At 39.5% G+C, this 21,681-nt stretch overlaps 1 protein-coding gene across 4 annotated transcripts in view; it reads right to left on the bottom strand.

Moving 5' to 3' along the window:
* Positions 1–21,681, bottom strand: part of Glce (glucuronic acid epimerase) — a 107,210-nt gene that overhangs the window by 4,423 nt on the left and 81,106 nt on the right. For 3 of the 4 annotated variants that reach the window (XM_008836378.3, XM_008836379.3, XM_008836380.3), the window contains 2 exons: positions 12,852–13,447; positions 7,700–7,945 (listed from right to left, as the gene is read on the bottom strand). In XM_008836378.3, the coding sequence (XP_008834600.1) occupies positions 7,700–7,945; positions 12,852–13,434 (829 nt within the window). In that variant the 5' untranslated portion in view covers positions 13,435–13,447. The remainder of the gene's footprint in view (positions 1–7,699; positions 7,946–12,851; positions 13,448–21,681) is intronic. The other variant, XM_029565030.1, reaches the window with a different exon arrangement.

Here is a 21,681-nt window from a genome sequence, read left to right as displayed (position 1 = left end):
TAAGAGTTTGACACTTTGGACCTTTTCTCACCCTCAGTTATGAGTGTATGCTAGGTCTGCTTCTACCTTACAGATGAGTAACTGAGACAGTCAAGTAACCGCCAAATACAAAGAACAGCTTGTCCAATATGGTGCGCTACAGTCTATGTTCTTAATTTGATGTTGCAAATTATTATTTATTTATTTTGCTCTTCTTGAGACAGGGTCTCCCTGTAGTCCCAGTTGGCCTGGAACTCAGAGATCTGCCCTCCTCTCCCAACTGCTGGGATTAAAGGCATGCGCACCACGCCTGGTTGAAAATTATTTTTGATATTCCCTGAAACTGTGAATGAAAATAAAGCAATGGGTTCATGTATAAGATAAAAAGAAAGGGGTGAGGAGAAGGCATATACTTTAAAACCTTAGATCTGAATTCTTATTCTACTATTAGCTTTGAAAAGGCAAAATAGTCCTTCATAAGTCCTAGTTTCTTCACATGTTAGAGATATTACTTTGCAGGATAATTTTGAGAATTTAAAAAAGAAACAAAGATAAATAAATGATGGTGACTATTGCCACTGATTACCACATGCTAATAAAATGGTAAAAGCTATTTTATCTGTAAATTGTAACATAGGTTTCTCCTCTGTAGATGACGCACAGCACAAGCTGTCTCTCAGAAAGATGACCCTCTGCATGCTGCTCATCTACAGCCACCAAAAAGAGACACTACACATTAACACCAAATAGCATGGGCTAAGGAGAAGGCTCGGAAACTGAGAGCACTAGCTATTCCTGCAGAGGACCTGGGTTCAGTTTCCAGTACCCACGTGGTGGCTAACAACCAACCATCCATAACTCCAGTTCCAAAGGAGCCAATGCCCTCCTCTGACCTCTACATATATGCAGGCAAACACTCATACACATTAAAAAAAAAAAGAAAAAGAAATAAGGTACAATACCCCCAAAACAAGTAGCAACAAGGTTAACAAAAGTACAAGTTCTATCAAGGGAAACATGGACATCCTGATCCTTACACAGCTAAAATTTCCAGAGTGCATCCACATATACAATCTCATTTGATCCTTACTCTTCCGAGGCTTAAAGCAGGAATTCTAATTCTATTTTAGAGTTGAAGAGCTACAGGTTTTGCAAGGTTAAACAGTTTGCCAAAAGACAAAAATTAATTAACATTATAGCAGGAACTAGAGTCAGGGCTTCCTGGGCCCAAGTACAAAGACCGAGGAAGATAAACGACACTGGAATATACCCCCAAAGCAATACTCAGTGATGGTTACTTTGCATAGGCTAGCCACACAGTTAGATCTCTGCTTCAGGCAGACCTTGAGATCCTCAGTGTGTCACCAGGAGCAAAGATTAGAACTGTGAACACTGATCAGCTTGGACAGCATCAGCATGTGGGGATTGCCTTGCCAGCTGGAGTCCACAGATATACGTGGCCCAAGGCTCTTCCTGTGTTTGATGGAGAAGACAATTATGGAAGACACATCAAGACTGAGAGCACCAAGACAGACTTCGGCATCGAATAATGTCATCACGTTCTAGAAACTAATCTCAATAGTAAACATTTTTTAAATTTTTATTATTTTTATTTTACGTGTATGCATGTATTGCCTGCATATACGTAAGTGCACCCATGTTATGCAATGCTGGCAGAGGACAGAAAAAGGCTGTTGGATCTCCTGGAATTGGAGTTACAGACAGTTGTTAGCTGCCATGTGGGTGCTGGGATTCGAACCCGGGTCTTCTGAAAGAACTAGTGTTCTTAATCGCTGAGCCATCTCTCCAGCCCCCAATAGTAAACTTCTAATGCAGCAAAAATCCATTCTCTCTGGCAAAATGTCAACATGTATTCTCTAACTAGTACTTTCTTGCTTTTACAGTGAAATGGAGTCTGGAGCTCAGGACAACATCCCAGACACACTGTAGGATCCTGCACTGACTCATAAGTCACTCAAGGTTAATTATACTCAGTGAAGTGGTTTACCCTAATGATTGGCTTTTTATTCTTAGGTATTAACTCATCCATCTGACAGCAGGATCACATATGACATATTTCTAGACCCATCTTTACTAAACAAGAGGGAGCTAAGGCCTGTTTCTTCCCAGAATTCTATTCTAATTTTCACTTTATAAACATTTAATGAAATATACCCTTAACACCAGCAGAGGGCGCTCTGGGACACACAGGAGGGAGTCATCAAGAAGTCCCAGTCATCAAATTATGCAACATGCCAGCACCATTCAGGAAAGTCTGGGTGGCTGCCTAAGGAATGGTGTGTCTACTAGCTCAAAAACACAGCAGGGGAAGTTCTGAGCTCTTCTTAAAGCACAGTGCAGTTGGAGATTCTGGTTTCAAATCCACTAACAGAAAGATCTGATTTTTCTACTGTTTAAAATCCCCTAAGTCCATGAACCCATGAATCCTACTCTTTCTGAGCGGTTATTTCCAGGAGCTATTACAGCTTTATTTTTGGCATATGTGGCACATGTACATGTCAACAAAGGATGATAAATATTTAAAAGTGGTCTTGAGGGAGGCAGAGGCAGGTGGATCTCTGTGAGTTCAAGGCCAGCCTGGACTACACAGTGAGCTCTAGGTCAGCTGGGGCTACAGGAGACCCTGTCTCTGGTCAGACAAAGACAGATACTATATGTGGAACTAAGATTGCTACTGTAATCTAACTGCATTAAAACAGTAAGTTACTAATGTAATCAGAGAGTATGCTGAATTCACAGAAATATATAGCAGAATGGTGGTAGTCAGGGACTCAGAAGCAGGGAAATGGGGAGACGGTGGTCAAAGGATAGAAGGTTTTTGCTATAGGATCTAATGTATAGCATGGTGACCAGAGATAATACTGTACTGTACACTTAAAATGTGCAGAGAGCAGACTGTCAACATCTTTCCAACACACACACACACACACACACGCACACACACACACACACACACACGCATGCACGCACGCACAAACCATATGAGGTAAACTGTCCCTCCCCCTCCCCCTCCTTCTCCTTCTTCTTCTTCTTCTTCTTCTTCTTCCTCTTCCTCTTCTTCCTCTTCCTCTTACTATTGTTATTTTGACAGGATCTCCCTAGTCCCAGCAAGTCTCAAACTTACTATGTAATAAGGCTGGCCTCGACCTCAGAGATCCAGCTGCCTCTGCCTCCCAAGGGCTGGGATTAAGTGTGCCACCACATGCATGTTCATTAATTTTTTTTTTTTTTGGTCTTTTTGAGACAGGGTCTCCCAGTAGCTCCAGCTGGCCTGGAACTCGCTATGTTGACCAGGCTGGCCTTGAACTCACAGAGATCTCAGAGTGCTGGGATTACCACCACACCTGGCTTCATTAATTATTTTTAATTATGTTTCTGTGTATGTATGTGGATTGTCCACATGTATCCATAGAGGCTAGGGACTTTAGATCTCCTGGAGCTGGAGTTCTAGGTGGTTGGGGGCTGTCTGACATGGGTGCTGGGAACTGAACTCAGATCTTCTGCAAATGCAGTACTCTTAGCCACTGAGCCATTGCTCTAGCCATATGTAAGCTATCTTGATTTTGGTAATCAATTCACAATATGTACCTTTATCAAAGCATCATATTGTATACTTTAAATATATATAAATTCATTTATCAATTCAACTCAGTTAATCTAGGAAAAGAATAGTCTTTAAGCTACTTCATCAAATGAAAAACAGTCCCACTGATAACCTGGATGAACGCTGAGATGAAGGCCAGGCAGGGAAAAAAAAAATGACCCAAAAGCCTGGGAAAGAATGGCTAGACCAGGGAGAGAGGGAAAAGTGAGAAGTAAAATGAAAAAAATGCATTGGGAAAGCTAATTTAACTTAATGGAGTATAACAAGCAAAAAGTTCTAGATATTCAATTTTAAAATTAGGAACCGAGCCAGACATGGTGGGGCATGCCTATAAGCTCAGCATTTGGGAAGCTAGGCAGGAGGATCAGGAGTTCAAGGTCATCCTTAGCTACATAGTGAGTTCTAGGCCAGCTGTGTGTTACAAGAGACCCTATCAAAAAAATATATATGTATATAATAAAACCAGGAAGATATGCTTCAGACTTATAAAATGGTCCCCACTGTGTGTGTGCATGTGTGTATGTTGATTTTTTAAAAATATTTTTTGAGTTTTTGTGCATTTCATACAATAGTTCTTAATCAAACTTAGACTTCTTCCCGCATCCACCAGACCTCATGCATTCTGCCATATATGTTGAGTCCTATTCAGTACAACATTTGTATTCAGATGTCCTTCAGTGCAAGTTCATCACTAGATAGTCTAGTCAGCCTATCTAGAGATCTTAAAGAAGATCTACTCTTCATCACCCAGCAATAATCAATAGCCATAAGTTCCTAGGCTAGGGCCAGTGTCTGCTGCCCATTTCCCTTGCTCCACACTGAGTCTTTTCCTGATTGAGTCAGCCTGGGTCTTGTGCATTCTGCCACCATAGCTGCAAGTTCACATGAGCAAGCTTCCAGTGGCCTGAAAGCCTCTGATTCTCTTATGTCCATGGACATACAATCTTTTCAGGTTTTTCCAGCCCCTCTTCTGCAATGGTCCCTGGGTGAGGTGGGTCCTATGGGTGGGTGGGTGAGGTTTAATATAGGGGTCCTATGCAGGGACACTCTGCAGTCTCTTATTCTCTAAAACTTGGCCAGTTGTGGCCTTCTGTGTACATCACACTGCTGTATAAGGAAGCTTTGCTGGTGAGAGCTGAGGGATGTACTATATTTTCTCCATCCCCTGTTCTGCTATGTTCCATGAGCATTAGATGTAGAGGTTCCACTGTAGATATTTCACTTAGGACTGGGCACCTCTCAGACATATATTTCTGTGTATGACCAGTTGTGAAATTCTGTAATAGACTCCATCTGTTGCAAAAAGAAGCTTCTTTGATGAGTGTTGTATGGTACACTTGTCTGTAAATATAAGGATCCATATTTAGCATATGGTAAGAAATTTCATTTGTCTAGAGATATGACAGAGATAGGGTTTTCTCTAGGATCTAAGACCTCTCCAGCCATGTGTATCTGGCTATACTTACAGTGCCACCCATGAGTTCAGTCCCACTGAGAGGGCTTTAAGTCCAATTAGATGGCTGTTGATTACCCCCCAGATAACAGTGACACTACTGCACCAATAGAGGTCGTTTGCTGTGCCCAGCGGTTATTAGGCTTTAGAGCTGGGTTGGACCACTGATTAATTTTCTCCCTTAGCAGCTTGCATAGTATCTTCTAGAACTATGAGAGCTAGTCTTCAGGGAGGAGGCTTTCAGGCCAGTTCCAGCTCCACTGCTCCAAGTCCTGTGTCTGAAGTATGTCCTGTCTTCAACAGTAGGGTCTTACCCTTCAAGTTCTGGGAGATAACCAAGAGCTCTGGCAATCACCTGTTTTATTTTGGGAGTCTCTTGGACTACTCTGACCAACTTATAAATGGTTCCCAGCTGATTTGTAAAATCAGAGTCTCACTATGCAGCCCAGGATACCCTGGAACTCATGCTTATCCTGTTTATGCTTCCTGAGAGCTGGGATTAAGGGTACAACATTACAACAGTCCCTTACGCCACATGATTTTGTTCGCTTTTGGGGAAAACAAACTCTAACCCAAGAGAGGAAAAATAAATAAATAAATAAATAAATAAATAAATAAATAAATAAACAAACAAACAAATAAATGTATGTCACCAACATTCAGCTCCTGGCCCTCCAAAGCCTTAGATCACTAACTATATTTTAAAGAACAAGTCCCAGTTTCTTTCTCAACAGTGATGCTCTGAATTTCTTCCATTAAGTTGTATCTTCTAAACATTTTTCATGCCTCACATTGAGTTTCCATGACACAGCCGTACTGTTTTATTCCCTCTCCTCTGCTCCCAGTAACAGCTGTTGGGTAACTACAACTCATGTTCCCTCATGCTCTTACAGTGCACCTACAGGCATGCAAGGATACCAACATGTGCATGCCACTCTCAGCTAGCAGATTTACCAACATGGAGTGGGACTCTGAGACAGTATATCCTACTAGCAAAGTGGCTGTCACAGTTCCCTGTATACTTAAAGCCACTGGAAGAAGTGATTTTATCTCCAGCAACTGGCCATTGAATTAAGGGCTAAGGAAAGATACCTCACTGTAGGATGTGGAAAAGTCTTTTGTATTCTCAAGGCATCTCAAAGCATCAATGAAATCTGTTGCTTTTAACAGGGCAGAATTAGACTGTTCTAAGAAAACCTCCCAGAGAGATATCAAGAGAAGGGCTGCTATTTTCTACCCAAATCTAGGCAACACTATCAGTGTAAAACTAAAACTCCTTGAGTGTACCCAAATTTAAATGGTCTTTTGCTTAGTGTAATTATTTCCTGCTGCAATAACTTCTTAGGTATCATAAGACAGATATTCTTAAGCATTTCCTTGTAACTTCTCACCCAGTCAAGTCTGCTGTTTTACCACAAGCAAAGATTATCTGTGCACTGGAGAATCACAGAACACCACAGGAGAAAAAAAATTCTAGCCTCAGAATAAAAACTAAAGGTCACCTCTTATTTGCACTGCTTTAAGCACTCCTAAATCCATTACTTAAGGCCATCTAGAATGAGTAGATTTGTATTGTAGCTTTCAAGGTCCATGAATTACACAATCATCAATAAAGGACAAAGGGAGAATACAGAGGAGGTCTTACAACCTTTCCTCTTTATTTACTGACTGCAAGGTTGGAGGGAGGAGGGAATGAGTTCTGACTTGACAACATTTCATCAGATAGAATTAAGCCTGAGGTGCTAAGATTATTTCACTGTCTTTTAAAGTAATGTACTCATTAATTTTCATGGATATTGATTAGTGCAGGAAAATACATTACATCCTAATTAATGATACTGTCTCAGTAAAAGGGGAAATGTTGCATAAGGTTAATTTGATCTTATAAATGATTTTATTAATGAAAATGGTTTTATATGAAGTTTGAGATAATTTAGTGCACTAACAAAATTCAATATGGGAGCAGGCCTATTTGGTAATGCTATAATTTTTTGTCAAAAGAAAATACTCTTGGTAAAAAATATGAAGGGATGCTTTCACCATTAAAAAAAAGTTTACATTAGTGCAGAATAATTTAGAAATTCAACTATTCTATACTGAAATATTATAATAAACCAAGGAGACTGGGGGTGTACTCAATGGTAGAGTGCTTGCTTAGTACGCACAGTCTTAGGTTTGAGTCCAGCACTACAAAACCCAAACCAAAGCAAACTAAAGAACTTCATTCTTATGGGATACAGGTCCTGAGGGTTCAATAGCTGTACCTGTATCTTAGCTTCAATCGATGGCTTGGTTCTTGACACAGTAAATACTCCTTTCCATAGCACTGTTTTTTCTTCCAGCTGTTTCTTTTTTTGGGATTCTACTTAGGGGACACTACCTATTTATATAACATAAAGGATCTGCTAATGTGTTAAAAAAAACTTTTTGCCAGGCACACCTTTAATCTCAGCACTTGGGAGGCAGAGGCAGATGGATCTCTGTGAGTTCAAGGCCAGCCTGGTCTACATAGTGAGTTCAGGTCAGCTGAGACTACAGGGAGACCCTGTCTCAAAAAAGACAAAAAATTTTTTTTTAAAAAAAAATGAGTACCAGTGCCCTAACTCAATCTGAATTTAGCAAACACATAGCCCATGACTCACCTGGAGCAATAAACTGCTTAACGTTTGTGAATCTAGCCTTGTCAGTCACACTGGCCATGAAGCAGCCCTTGGGTACAGTCCATTCATTAGGTCTGATGTTTCTGTCCCCATCTTCTGCTGTCTCATACACCTCTATGTGAGGGGGTTTCTCAGTTAGATTCTTGCTGTAATGACTTAGCCCATACTGTGCAATCTGGATTGGGTAGAAATAGCCTTGAGGTCCCCACTGTGTAGATAATGGCACACCTGTAAAAGACACAGAACCAATCATCGAACCCAGACATTCAGGAGCCTATCCTGAGTGCTACCCTCAACTACTCACTTCTGGTAATTCTTTTAGGGTTACCAGCAACTTTGAAGCTTTTTTCTACTTTCATGATTACTAGAAACCAAATTAACCAAATCAATCAAGTATTTATTCACTCACTGACAAACAGCCGTGTAACACTGTAAGTTACCCTTTGCTCACAGTACCAGATGTGATGTTCCATAGTCCTGTCACATACATTCAAAACATTCACAATTTAGAAGCACACAGATGTTGCCATAGTTCTATTTTAAGCATTAACACTGCAATTTTCTTTAACATTTGTACTTGCCAGACATGGTGGTGCACACCTTTAATCCCACACTCAGAAGGCAGGTAGATCTGTGAGTTTGAGGCCAGCTTCATCTATATAGCAAGACTCTCAAAAAAAAAAAAAAAAAAGTAATGTTGTAAACATAATCATGTTAACTTCTTATTCATTTCTCTCCCAAATGGCAAGGTGTGTTTCTCTCCCAAATAGCAAGGTGTGTTCTCATAACCCAGTGCATCACTGATGACTGAAAGCTTTGCTTAAGGAGACAATTATGACTAGGCAACTTGAAATGCAAACAGATCTTAATTTTGTTTTCCAAATCTCTCTTGCAAAAGAGTTCTAAAGAATGAGGATGGAATTCACATGGAATTCCTCCTTCCACAGCCTCCTGAGTACTGGAATTAAATGTGTACGCCACCATGCCTGGCTGACCATAAATTTGTGTGTGTGTGTGTGTGTATGCACATATGCTTACCTATGCGTGTACATGTAGAGACCAGAGGTGGGATATCTTCCTCTCTCTCTCTCTCATTGTATTTTTTAAAAATTTCCATTTACATTTTTGAAATACTACATTAATAGATTATGTCTTTAAAAATTCTAAGTAAAACCTTTAAATGCTAGTATCAGTGTTTATTCCAGTGATTTCCTACACAGGGACTACAATGGTGCACTGACCAGAATACTGTAGTGTTCAATCACATGGCAGTGTTGCAAAATAAACTCTCATCTGTAGTTCTAAAATGAATTATCAAGCATCTGATAGGCACAGCAGGGACTGGCAATTTAAGAAATAGTGGGTTTTTGGCCTAAGAGTGTGCCTCTCAATGCTCTCACTCCTGTCTCATCATATGATCTCTTTCCTAAGTGTTCCCTCCCTCCACAATGCCATCCATGATGTGACAAAATCCACGGGCCCTGACTAAAATCAGCAACATGCTGCTTGGACTTTTAATTAGCTTCCAACACTGAGTCAAACTTTTCCTTATTAAGTATCTGGTCTCAGGTATTTTGTTATAGCAACAAAAATTTCACTAATACAGCAGCTATCCAGGTGAAGCAATCCGGGCTTTATAAGTAAGCTTTATAATAACCTTTCTCCAAGGGAGCAATTCCCCAAAGTTAAGTAGCATTATCTCACTAATTAAAAGGTAGGTTTATATAGTCTTGTTAAAGAGAGATGATAATTACAATGATGTAAAATTGGCATAAGCATTGAAACCTGATCAATAGAACAGACAGTGGGCCACAAACACCGTCCAGTATTCATAAGATTTAGCACAATGATAAAGACTGCATTCAAGTCTCTGTAGAAAGAGCTCACTCAATACATGCTGGGGTGGGCCATCTAAAATTAGAACTGACCTTATGGCATTTTTCAAAAATATAAATCAATTCAGCAGGAATGAAAAAAATGTAGGAATGTTTATCTAACACATGAGGTTCTAGGTATGAGCCTCACACAAAACGCTAAATGTAAAACAACAAGAGAAGACAACTATTGTAGAAAATACAAATGAAAATCTCATCATGGTATAGCAAATGCCTTTCTAAGCACAAAATGAAGACATTGCAAACAACCAAAGATATCTATTAATTTAGTCAACAGAAGTAAAAATCTTTAAAAGTAACAAGTTCTAAATAAAAGACAATCAAATTGAAGGAAGTATTTTTAGGACTGGGGACATAGCTCAGTTGGTAGAGTGTGCGCCTAGCATGGACGAAGCCTTGGGTTTGATCCCCAGCACCACATACGAGTCATGCAAAACGAAGCATGTGATGGTATATGTCTGTAATTCCGGTACTTGGGAGGTAAAAGCATGAGGATAAGAAGTTAAAGGTCAGCTCGGTCTGTATGACACTCTGTCTCAAAAAAAAAAAAAAAAAAAAAAAAAAAGGTTAAAAATGTCAGTGAATGTCACAGTGTACTGCTCCTTTACTACATAAATACTTTATACAAATACATTTAAACAATCAAACTAATTGCATTAGAGAAAGTATCTGAAAGGGAGAAAGAACACGAAGACATTGTTTTGCACATCTGAAGAAAATTATTTGACTTCAGTAATTACTAAAGAAAGCAAATTATGAAAGCTGTTGGGTGGTGGTCATGCCTATAATTCTATACTCAGGAGAAGTGCTAAGGCAGGAGGGTTTTGAGTGCTAGCCACAATATCAGTAAAAGAAAGAAAAAAAGAAAATTACGAGATCCTTCTATGAAGAGCTGATTAAAACACAATGCTCCAACACAGCAAGAGCTGGATGTCAAGCACACCCTCTTACAAGGAGACACGAGCACCTCTGACTTTTCTGAAAAGCAGATTGACAAAACAGATGGAGGATTTGTATGACTTGACATGGCAATTTCTTTGGTATGGCAGGGAACTACATTCTCAAAGAGGGAATAAAGTACTGAGAATATAATTCAAATAGCAAATTAAAATTAACACTAAATATCTGCAGCATTATGTATAACAGCAAAAACAGAAGGAAAGAAAAAGAGAAAAAAAAGAAGGAAAGAAGGAAAGCAGGGAGGGAGGGAACAAAACAGAACATTCCCTGCCCCTCTGGAAATGACCCAAGTAAACAACTGCGGAGTCTCAACATTAACACAACATGACATGTTCTCACTATGGAATATTAGTCATTAAAATGCTCAAAAAGGGTCTGGAGAGATGGCTCAGTAGTTAAGAACACTGGCTGCTCTTCCTGGGTTTGGTTTCCAGCACCCACATGGTGGCTAACAACTGTTCATAATTCCAGTTCCAGGGGATCTGATCCCCTCTTCTGGCCTCTGCAGGCATCGCATGAATGTGCTATACTTACATATGCTCAGGCAAAACACTCATACACATAAAATAATAAATTAATATTAATAGTGATTATGAGTGCTTTTCATTTTTTCTTTAGAATCTAAGTGCTATTAGTTTGGCTATGGGTATCTTTGAAATCCCTATCAAACTATTCCTTTCATGAATTATTGAATATATGTTAAGTATAAGTCTAAGGACAAAGACCTCTAGGGAATATACAAAAATGGCCATCATTACTTGCGATAGTAAAAATACAGTGTAAATGAATTTGTCCCTTTCTTTCACCTAAACATTTGGTTAAAATACTATTTAAACACTTACTTAATGCATAGATACCAACTAACTTCACAGACATAGGTTATAGGTCTTTGACTTGAGTCTGGAAATATTTAAATTCACCAGATGAGCACAAACTTTCCTCCAAAACAAAAATATGTATTAAGCCAAAAGCTTGTTTGGACACAGATTGTAATATTAAATTTAATACTGAAATTAGTAGTAAGGGCCAGAGAGATGGCTCAGTAGGAAAAGGTGCCTGCCACCAAGTCTGACAATACGAGTTTGATCCCTGGACCTACACAGTAGGAGAGAACCAACTCCTGCAAATTATCCTCTGACCTCCACAAGCACTGCAGTAAGCACATGTACATAAATAAAAGTAACTGAAAAGAATGTTTCTTAAAAGTTAGTATCAAGATATAAAAACATATATAACAAAATGAGGAAAGTGAAATAAAATAACATCCAAGGCAAATATTATCAAACACATTCAATTTATGATGTAGTTTAAAGTAAAAGTCAATTTATCTTTCTGGTTAATCTTGGTCTGAAAAGTTTAAAATGTACTAATTACATGCACCAAGCACTCCAAATATTCCAGGTTTTTAAGAGTGTGAGTGGGTATGTACGCATGTTTGTGTGTGGGTACACATGTATGTATATGCTTATGTGTAGAGGCCCAAAGTTGACACTGCTGTGTTGTCCACAATCACTTTTCGCTTTATGTATTAATAACCTGGTGTTCACTGATTTAATTCAGCTAGCCTGGCTAGCCAACTTGTTCTGGAGATCCCATGTCTGTCTGTGTTGGGATTAAAAGTGGCACAGGGGATCCTAAGGACTCCAACACCAGTCCTCACGCTTTCATAAGAAGTTATTTATTCACTAAGCCATCTCCCCAGCCCGTGCCAAGTTTTGAAAGGTAATTAAAGACAGTATGTGTAAATTATGGGCAGTAAGAATAAGCTCAAAGGAACAGTCACTTGCAGCTCCCTCCAGAGACGGTAGCCAGAAGATGGTCTGTTGCCCCCTTTCCTTTCATTACACAATTTGTGTGTGTGTGTGTGCGCGTGTGTGTGTGTGTGTTTTGTTTTTGTGGTACTGGGGACTGAACTTGGGGCCCAGTGCATGTTAGGTAAATGCTGTACCACTTAGCCACATTCATGGCTCAGTAGGTATATATTTTGAAGCAAATTTTCTGGAGAAACTGTGTCTGGACCTTACTGATGAGACTCTGAGGCAGATTAATAGAATGATCATATTTATTCAGTCTGGTCTTATTGCTGTTCTTAGAGCATACCAATTGGAAAACTTCCATAGATTTACACTTACCTGTTTCTCCATGCTAAGACAGAGCAACAATGAAAGGGTTCTTCCCGTTAAGCTAAGTATGTAGAGGCTGTGTAATTAACACCTACAGTTTCTTAGTCCTGAACACAATCAGGCTACAAAATGCAAGTACAGAAAACAGACACCAACCTTCAACTCCACTTATACACTTGACTCTGTCTCGGACTTCCACATTGTAGCCTTCAAAGGACATAAACACACCATCAGGATGGTAAGGGGCTCTCTGCGCATAGACTTTGGAATAGCTATGAGAGAACTCAAATCGATCGTAGCCATCATACTGGACCACCTTTCCATAAACATCAAAGTATTTCTCTACCCAAGTGAAGGGAAGAAAGACTTCACTCCCTTCTCGCCTCCCTTTAATTGTGTGTTCATCATTTATGAGACAATCAATCTCTTCATATTTGAGCCCTAGCACCTTGCTCCCCGCATTGCCATTGAAGCCCCCAACAACAGGGGGTGCTTTCTGCTGTTCCTGAGGGAATGCCTCCTCCAACTGCTGCTTGGCCATGTGGTTGACATAGTGGTTACTCTCAGATGCTGTTCTTTTTTCTAATCCATCCACTCTGAATCCACCACTCAAGTGCCGTGGAAACTGGATTGCTTTGTCACTGGAACACTTATTCCACAAAAGTACTGTGACGAAAGTGAAGAGTGCACAGATGATAATCAAAGTCTTATAGTTGACCCGAGCTGCCAAACAACGCATATTCAGACCATACCTATAGAAACAAGAAGAAAAATTCATGCGAAGATGTCACTGACATTTCACTGGATAAGGTTTACTTCATTCAAAAAGTATCAAAGTAAACATTTATCAAATCCATGCAATCTTATATTTAAAGTTACTACCTCAAACTTTTCAGCATGGGCAAATAAAAGGCAAGAGGCAAAATGCTCAATTAATATAATTCTCTAAAGCAGAGATGCCCAAATTTTTAGTCCCAGCTCCTTTGGTATGCCAGTAATTTTTCACAATACACCCTAAACTTAAAGAAATACCTTAACATTTTAAAAGTAGTGCTGACCAAACAACTTAAACAATGGTGTCCTAGCCCCTTAGTGGTTGTCTGAAAAAAAATGCAGCAGATCTTTGCAAGGAGAGCACTGGCCCTCATGTTGCTAGGCCCAGCACTGATTTTGTTTTGTTCATTCTATTGGACTTAGTAGATAACCCATCCTTTTCTGCATCCTATGCTTTCCAGGGCATTCTGTTCCTGTTCTTCTTCTTGCCCACACTGGCTGCTCTTCCTAAAGTCTTCTCTGAGTCTTTCTTCTTACCTCTCTGATCCTTAAATGTTAGCAGGCCTTCCTGTCCCAGCTTCAGACTTCATCTCTGTTCATTCCCAGTGATCTCAGACAGACCTTGTGCCTTTAAAAACAATTTATATGCTGCCTATCCCCAAATTCTATTTCCAGTCTAGATTTTCTTTAGAACTGGAGATACACATATCCAAGGGCCAATCCAAATGACTGATATCTTTACTTGGAAGTCAAATAAACTTCTGAACTAAAACACTCAAAACTTAATTCGAGATCTTTCCCCCTAACTGTTTTGCTCTTCCTATTGCTTGGACTAACTTTGATTTCTATCTTGTTCATTCAGTATGTAATCTAATCAGGGAGTTGTCTTTTCACCAACTTCACTTCTGCCACTATGTCAGAGCTACTGTCAGTTTTCACCTACAACACAGCACTGAGAACTAAACTGGCTCTACTCAAGCCTTAGGACTTCATCCCCAAGTCTATTTGAAGTACAGCAATCAGAATGATGCTTTTATATTTAAGTCAGATGATGCCACTCAATCCTGATGGGAGAAAACGGATGCTGTTGGCCCTGCTGGCCCTATGGTGTACCAGCTAGTTGTGACAACAAAGCAGGAGTCATTGGAGAACATAATAAATTATATATTAGTTTCATGTGCATTGTATGGTATACTCCAGGCTGCTCAGGGTAAAGAGATGTCAAGTGTAATCTATGTTTGCCACAGCTGTTCTGTAAAACCACAATTATTTACTTAGTTTGTAATACCTTCTCACTTTCCCCACCACAAAATTTTTAGGCAGGTATAAGATAAAAAGAACAAATCCTCAAATGAAAATGTTTCGTGAACAATTAAAACATAAATTTCTGTTTAAGAAAGTTAAAGATAAATATAATCCACTCATTTCTCCTAATTCCAAGAGAAGGTAAGTTTTAAGCCTTTGAGTGCCTAAAACCAACTAATTCTGCCCTCCCTCTTCACGGTCAGGCAGCATGCAGATTCCTGTACTGCATGTCTTTCTTTCAAAGTCTTGGGCAGTACTTACAGTACAAAGGTTACTGACTGGGTTTGACTGTAGTCTGATACTAGTTGCTATGGACATGACTTCACTCAGAATCTTTTATTTATCTTACAAACTCTGCAGTTTTGAGAAGATGGTATGATGTTTGACTCTCTTTCTGTACCAGGTGTGCCCTTTCCATGTGACAATGTATGCTGCCTTGCTGTTTAATTCAAATGCTATCTTCTTCTATCTTCTTCTCTAAGTGCCTAAGAGTTCTTTTTAAAATAAAGTTCTCTGCCGGGTGTGGTGGCACATGCCTTTAGTCTCAGCACTTGGGAGGCAGAGGCAGGCGGATCTCTATGAGTTGGTTTATAGTGAATTCCAGGCCAGCTGGGGCTACAGGGAGACCTTGTCTCAAAAAGTTTGAAACAATAAAAAAAATAAATGAATAAAGTTCTCTGTGATTACTTGTTTATTCCACTGGCTTCGCCCCACCCCCCTTCTTTTTCATGCTATTAGTTCTCCTTACATGCCTAGTGATTTCTGGTTATTCACTCATATTTGAGACAGGATGACTCATTAGTCAACATATTATTTCCTGTTATTGTGAAGATAGTCTTTTTTTTTTTTTTTTTTTTTTTTTTTTTTTTGGCTAGATTGTACTCCTGGGGGATGGAAAGAGTAAGCTTTGTGTCAGTAGGCAGGAGCTAACAGCAGTGTTCCTGTAAGGAGAGTGGGTGGAGAGGCAGCAGACCCTCTAAATATCAGAGCCAAGATGGCTTTTTCCTTTTGTTCTGGAGACATACATGCACTTTAGAACTTAGCTTTCCCAATTTCTCTAAAGAAAATCTGCCTGTAGTTTCACCTGGAATTAATGCCAGCTATCTCCAGTCCAAGGGCAGGGATGAGAGAGGTATGGAGGAGTGAACAGAAGGTGCAGTTGGACCTTGTGGTACACAAAGGTCTGTGCACCTGTTATCCTTTGGCAGTCCTCCTCGTCACTTGCTTCTTCATTTCTCTTTTCTAGACATTTTAATTCAGTGGGACATGAAGAAGGAATGGAAGTAAAAATCTGTACTTGAAAATTACAGGATTAAAGGCTGGAAGAGCAATACAAGTTGAGTGTCTGAATGTTTCATATTTTTTCAGGTCTTGGGACATCTGCATATATGTGATATCTTGGGGATGGGACTCAAATCTAACCACAAAATTCATCTATATTTCATAAAATGTATTATACTGAGCCTGAAAATGAATTTATATAGTATTTTTTAAAGATTTATTTTTTTAATATTTTATTTATTTTTATTTTATGTGTATGAGTGTACCGCCTGCACGTATGTAAGTGCACCCATGTTGTGCAGTGCCCCAGGATATCAGAAGAGGGCATCAGATTCCCCTGGAACTGGAGTTATGGACAACTCTTAGCCGCCATGTGGGTGCTTGGATTTGAACCCAGGTCTTCTGTAAGAACAACCAGTGCTCTTAACAACTGAGCCATCTCTCCAGCCCTTAAAGATATTTTTTTATTTTCTGTGTTTGTGCCTGAGTATGTGTATGTACATTACATGCATGTAGGTGCCCATGGAGACCAGAAGAGGGTGTCTAATCCTCTGGAACTGATGTTACAGGTGGCTGTGAGCCACCTAATGTAGGTGTTGGGTCCTCTGCAAGAGGAGTCAGTGCTCTTAACCACTGAGCCGTCTCTCCAGCTCCCAATTTTTAAAAATGTTTTATTATTTTTATTTTAGGTGTATGAGTGTATTGCCTGCATGTATGTAAGTGCACCTGTGTCAGAATGTAATGCAAGTGGAGATCAGAAGAGAGCATCAGATCCCCCTGGATCTGGAGTTACAGACGGCTGTTAGCTGCCATGTGGGTGCTGGGAATTGCACCCTCATCGTCTGCAAGAACAGCCAGTGCTCTTAATTGCTGAGCCATCTCTCCAGCCTCAGCCCCAAATTTTTAATGGTTTTGTACACAAAACAGTTTCATAGTATAAAATTTCCCACTGTACCATCATATCAGTGTTTAAAAAAATTGGATGGGGGAACATTTAGAATTTCTTTTTGGATTAGAAATACTCAATTTGTAATATTTTAGCATTTACCTCACTGCCATGAGAAAAGTACGAAATGATGTAAAAACAGCAAAACAAAAATGGAAATAATACAAAACAACACAAAATATGGTACAAGCAAACTTTCAAAGGTCATACACTCATAAATCAAGGGTTTCCTTATGTTGCAAAGAGGCAAACAGAACAAAAACAATCAGGTGTTAACATTTAAATAATGTATCAGCTTTGCTTGACATTTTGACTAGTTTAATAGAAATATCAGGCAGACAAGATGGTTCAGCATATAGAAGCACTTGCACAAGTCTGATGATATGAATTTGATCCTTGGAACCCACATAAACATGGAAGGAGAACCAACTCCACAAAGTTGTCCTCTGATCCCTGCATGCGTGCCATGGCAGACCTACCCCCACCATCAGGAACACACCCACACAATCAATTTTAAAAATAGAAATATAAAGCTTTTTTGTTTGTTTGTTTTGGTGTTTTTGAGACACAGTCTCCCTGTAGCCCCAGCTGGCGTGGAACTCACAGAGATATGCCTGACTCTGCCTCTCAAGTGCTGGGATTAAAGGCATGTGCCACCATGCCTGGCTAATATAAAGCTCTTTGTTACATCTTTGAGGAGTGCCTTTCCTCCTCTACTCAAATATGAGTAACTGCTTATAGAACAATGATGCCATTATGGAAAGGTGCATGAAGGTATAGAAATCAAAACAAAATAAGAAACACTTAAAAAACCTTCAATAACTCTAATGCCAAGATTTATATTCGATACCATTCCTTATTAAAAACAATCAAGACTTCTTAGAGAAATGGATGATTCCAGGTGTGGAATCACGACAGAAAACAAAGAAAATGGAATCACAATCCAGGGGTCTTTCAAAAAAGCTGTAGGAAAACCAGGTATGGAGCTGCAGTGCTCAGGAGACTGAGGCAAGATTATGAGCTTGAGGTCAGCCTGAGCCATAGAGCAAGACCCTAATCAGAAAAAGGAAAAGGAGAGGGTATTGGACCAACACTGGAAAAATATTAACTGCTAAATCTAACTAACAGGTATACTGTATAACTAGCTACATACTTTATGTTTAAAAATCTCTACAATTAACACAGTATCATACAAAGAGGCATAGTGATCAGCTTAAACGGTTCTTTTCCTATGTTAAAATTGTGAGAATTATGTCTGAAGTTGACTGCAACACATAAAATCTTTAACAATCTATAAGTCTCAATGCTACTGAAAAAGGAGGTTAAACAAAAATATAGGTCATCTATGCAGTAACTAGTTTTTAGAACTATACTTCAGAATGAACCAATAGCCTCAGTCAGTATTCTGTTTTACAGAAGATCAATTAATAATGTAGAAGAAAAAAACTTAGAAAATGCAGTCCTTCATGAAATAATTCACGTAGGCAAGTGTATTTGGGTATGTCTGCTATGACCTGCAGATTCACAGTGTTTGCTCATTATGCTCTTAGTAATACATCAGGCAACTTATATTTGTTACCAATCCTTGGTAATGAGTAGTAGAAGGGATATCTCAAACATTCAGACTTCTTTAATAAGCATTTGCTTTCCAGCTACTACGCAACAATTGAGGCCATGTGCCTAAAGGACAGACTAGTGAGCACTCTAACAGTTGTTAGAGTAGGAACACTGTGCTACGAAACACAGAGGGAAAAGCTTAACTCTCCCTTAACTTGCTAAGGGATTCAGGGAAGCTTCAAGATGCAGTCAATAGAAGACCTACAGCTAGCTAGGTGTTCTTCTAATCAGGACATCTGCACTTGCCATTCCTCCTGACTGACAAGCTCTTTCCCTAGATACCTACTTGGCTTGCTCCTTTTACTTCATTCAGGCCACTGCTTGAACGTCAATTTATCAGCAAGGCCTTCCCTGACCATCCTGTGAAGCTACAGTTCTTACCCTATCATTCTCTAGTTCCTTACTCAGCTTGCCACACTGCATACTTACTATGATCCATCTTCAATCCACTGCTGCATTCCCAGTGCCTAGGAATTACCTGGTTCATTGATTGAAGGATTTGTTAAATGAATGGGAATTGTTAAGAATGTGAATTAACGGGCTGGAGAGATGGCTCAGCAGTTAAGAGCACTGACTGCTCTTGCAGAGGACCCAGGTTCGATTCCCAGCACCCAGATGGCAGCTATGAACCATCCTTGACTCCAGTTCCAGGGGAATCCAAAGCCCCTTTCTGACCTCTGCAGCATTGCACGACACAGGTGCACTCACATACATGCAGGCAATACACTCATACACATAAAATAAAAATAATAAATATATTTTTTTAAAAAGTATGAATTAGAAACACAGGCATTTGAACTGGGTGGCTTTGTTTTCTTTCTCATAGTTAGATATCCTGAAATCATAAACCATATAAAAATGAACATAAATTAACATGACAAATATATTGAGAACTTGGTCAACTCTTAAAACAGATTCACAATTTAATTAATGCTATTTAACTGCTTGCAATCCCAGCACTTGTGAGGCTGAAGAAGGATGAATTAGAACTCCAGGCCAGCCTGGGCTACACAGTGAGACTCATGCCATTTTGTGGGCACCATTTTGTATGTATATTTGCCCTATTTATACATGATGCTGTCAAGCAATTTACTAAAGACACATGATTAATGGTTTGTATAACCAGTATTAAAAAGGGACCTGAACACTGGTTAGTCTGACTGTAAAGCTCTAAATATGTCACAGAAATGCAAATAATGTATTTCAGAAACCAAGTATTTCCCTTCTCTCAGAAGGGAACTTATAACAGGTTGTCAGATAATAAACTAAACTTGGTTCTTGTTTTAGACAAAGTTGAATTTTAACCTGTATCAACTGTTCATATATATATATATATAAACAAAATTGAATAATAAGAACAATCTAAGGGTAGTCTTTCTATTCCTGCAACTAATTTTTGAAGGTTTGCTTGCTTTTCTTCCTGCCTAGATACATCATGGTGATGATAATAATGGTGATGATTATGGCTAAAAAAATTTTTTTTACAATGATGATTTTAAGGGAAAATACAAAATTTCACCAGAAAATGCTTAGCTATTTGCCTCATCATTAAATGCCCCAGGTGTCTGGGGATAGGCCTGTTTGAACTGGAGCCAGATCATCCTTCATCTTTTTCCACAGTGTTTAATAATTATCTCTGATGAACTTGCTAAACATTCTATCAATTCTGTAAACCGAACCTCTTTTTGTACTCTATATCATAAATTCAATTATCTCATCTGTTCTCTATTGCTTCTAGTGCAGTTTAATTTGGTTACTGCATAATTCAATTTCTATTCTACCGCTTATTTTAGCCCAACATATTTTAGTTTCCATCCTGTTGTTCCTTGTCCATACCCTTACAGTTGATGTCTTTCTATTAGCTAGCAATCCCCCTTCCATCCCAGCCTACTGCCTTGTGAATTCATTTTCCACATCCATGAACTCCACAATTTTTTCAAATCTGCAAGCATAAGAAATGCTTTCTAAACTTTCCGCGAAGCAAGGTCTTTTTTTCTTAATGTGTATGAGTTATTGCCTGCATGTGGGTAGGTGCACCCAAGTCATGCAATGCCCATAGATGTCAGAAGAGGGCATCAGATCCCACTGGAGTCACAGATGGTTGTTAGTCACCATCTGGGTGCTGGGAATCAAATCTAGGTCCTCTGCAAGGGCAGCCAGTGCTCTTAACCATTGAGTCATCTTTCCAGCCCCAAAGCAAGGTCTTATAGCAAGTATGTGCTTTTGTTGATACAGAAATCAAGCTGGAATTGATCTAGAAGCTAGAAATCAAGCTGGAATTGATTCCTTCTGACAGCTAGCTTTCAGTCTTGGAGGTGCTATGCATGCTACTGGAGAAGAAAAGGCATCGGTGGATTTATCCAGTTGTGAATCCTATCATCTTCAAGACCAGCCTGTCAAGCAAGATGTGCCCACTTCTGCAACAGTAGCACTACTGTTATGGGGTAACAACTGTTCTCTGACTGGATTTGAGACCTGCTCTACACGTCTAACAGTTCTACAAGCTGCTTTCTAAATACTGATGTTTATACCCATAGACAAAAGCTGCTCTTGCCACAGTCGGAGAAGCCTCTCTTTCCAGCAAACATTGGGAACACAGAGACTCATGGCTGCACAAGGTGCTGAAGTTAGGTAACAGATGAGTGCTCAGTCTTAAAACAAGACATTTATGCCATCCCCTCTAAGGCTCAGAGAACACTGCAGAAGAGGGGATGGAAAGAACTTAAAAGCCAGAAGATAGGGAGAAGGGCTGTGAAATGTCATCTCCTGGGAAAGACAGACACTGCAATTACAAACTAACAGCAGCTGTGAATGCCTGCGCTTGGTCTGCAGAAAATGGGCTCATCAATTGTCAGGCACAGATGGAGGAGGGGCTCAGGGGGCCCCAGACCTCACTGGTGAATTATTTGCTACTGATTAGAGTCAAAGAGAGAGGGAGTCATTGTCTTCAGTTGTGCACCCACTGATAACCGCACCAGGCTCCACTAGATAGTTCCAATCCAATGGTCACACAGATGGTCTGGTTAAACTAGGTGGGTCACAAAACAAAACGTCATGAATCTG

This window comes from Nannospalax galili, unplaced genomic scaffold (assembly GCF_000622305.1).
Source record: "Nannospalax galili isolate Female #2095 unplaced genomic scaffold, S.galili_v1.0 scaffold54, whole genome shotgun sequence".
Lineage (NCBI taxonomy): Eukaryota > Metazoa > Chordata > Mammalia > Rodentia > Spalacidae > Nannospalax > Nannospalax galili.
The sequence above is the reverse complement of the archived record's forward strand: the minus strand, read 5'-3'. Positions and strand labels throughout refer to the sequence as shown.